The 1674-nt window shown below is 59.3% G+C and overlaps 2 protein-coding genes across 2 annotated transcripts; both read right to left on the bottom strand.

Annotated features, from left to right (window-relative positions):
- Positions 1–768: 768 nt before the first annotated feature.
- Positions 769–1095, bottom strand: DQ04_19321010 (hypothetical protein; the record flags this gene model as incomplete). Its single annotated transcript, XM_009317808.1, has 1 exon — positions 769–1095. One exon carries the CDS (start codon positions 1093–1095, stop codon positions 769–771), a length of 327 nt encoding a protein of 108 aa, XP_009316083.1.
- A 144-nt stretch (positions 1096–1239) lies between these two features.
- On the bottom strand, positions 1240–1443 carry DQ04_19321000 (hypothetical protein; the record flags this gene model as incomplete). The annotated part of the gene is made up of 1 exon (XM_009317807.1): positions 1240–1443. One exon carries the CDS (start codon positions 1441–1443, stop codon positions 1240–1242), a length of 204 nt encoding a protein of 67 aa, XP_009316082.1.
- Positions 1444–1674: the final 231 nt, after the last annotated feature.

The following is a 1674-nucleotide window of genomic DNA, read 5'->3' as shown; positions in this document are numbered from 1 at the left end:
TATTGCTTATTTGTATTGGTATGATTAGTCGGATGGTTGTTTGGGTCCCGGTGGACCCTCCATGTATGTAGAGAGTTGCACATGGCCATTGTTTTTCTGTGTGTGGGTGTGACTCTGTGTATATGAGTGCCTTATACAAAAAAAAAAATGACAACCCATCAACAAGAATGGTTTCCGCTGCTGGAGGAGGAGGTAGTGCTCGTATTTGATGTCTTGGGGCAGCCGGGGGGCTGGGAGGGTGGGAACTCTAATTAGGTGGTGGTGCGTATCGATCTATGTTTCTTCTGTGTAGCTATGCATTTGTTTCGTCCTCTCTCCTTCTTGCTTTGTATATACACTCATATATATGTGCGTGTGTGTCTGCACCACACTGCTCTGCCGTTGCTGCTTGCTGCAGGAATAACGTGCCAAGGCACTACGAGTCACCCCCGCTTCAGGCCCCAGAGTAAAGACCAGGAGCAGTGGCATCGGCAAGAGTCACATATCTAACAAGAGACCCATACACAAGCAACGAAAGGTAAAGGAAAGTCGACAGACATAACGACACGGAGAACGAGACGTTGTTGCTGGGATGTTCTTCTCGACGTATGTGCTGACAAAGAAGGGGCCGCTGGCAAAGATCTGGCTCGCCGCCCACTGGGACCGTCGACTGACGCGTAACGAGGTACGCGTCGTGGACCTTCGCCAGTCCGTTGTGGACATTGTGCAGCCCGCGGTGCCCATTGCGCTGCGGACCAGCGGTGAGCTGCTTGTTGGCGTCGTGCGCATCTACGCGCTCAAGGTGAAGCACCTGCTGAAGGACGCCACAGACGCGACGCTTGTGCTGCGTGTCACAACGCTGCCGACGAAGTCCCTTTCCTCACCCTCCTCCATGAAGGAGATTGGCGGCGGCAGCAGCAGCAGCAAAAGTAAGAGTAGCCATAATAACGAGCAGGAGGCGGCGGCGCGGGTGCTGCTCGATGGGGTGCTGCTCAGCAGCAACGGCGATATTGAGGCGGTGACGTTCAACTGGAGCGACGCGGCCGAGGCGGCGGCAGCAGGCGTGGTGACGGGTAAGACCGACGCGGAGGCGCTCGAGGCCCGCTTCGACGACATTGCCGACCTCCTGCATGGCTCGCGGCAGCTGAAGAGCAGCAGCAGCGGAAGTGGCGACGATGCCGCAGCGCTGCTCGCCTCAGCGTGGTACGCGGTGGAGCCGGCGTCGCAGGCGGTGGAGGAGCTGCACAGCACGCAGCAGGACTATGATGAGATTGCGCGGATGCGTGCTGACCTTGTCGCCTTTGGCGACCGCGTGAGTGGCAGCAGCAGCAGCAAGAAGTCGAGCAACCCAAGCATTGAAAAGGCGCGTAGCAGCGGTGCGGTGATGGGCACCGCAACGTCAGCAACAGCAGCGCTCGGCGAATTCGCCACGGGGTTCCCGGTGCCGGGCGACGAGCTCGACATTGGCGTGCCGCTTCCGGACGATCACGCGCTGCTGCCCGACTTCATGATGCCGCTGCAGGCCAACGGGGAGGACCCCTTCGCCCTCCCCGAAGTGCTGCAGGAGCAGCCGCAACAGCAACAGCAGCAGCGCAAGGGGCGGCCGCTGAATGCACTCGACCTCGCCGCCACGACGGTGCCAGGAGAGATGGTGCAGCGGTGGATGGATGACCGCAGCGACATTGTCGACGTGGC

This window comes from Trypanosoma grayi (assembly GCF_000691245.1).
Source record: "Trypanosoma grayi strain ANR4 Tgr_1932_V1, whole genome shotgun sequence".
Lineage (NCBI taxonomy): Eukaryota > Euglenozoa > Kinetoplastea > Trypanosomatida > Trypanosomatidae > Trypanosoma > Trypanosoma grayi.
The sequence above is the reverse complement of the archived record's forward strand: the minus strand, read 5'-3'. Positions and strand labels throughout refer to the sequence as shown.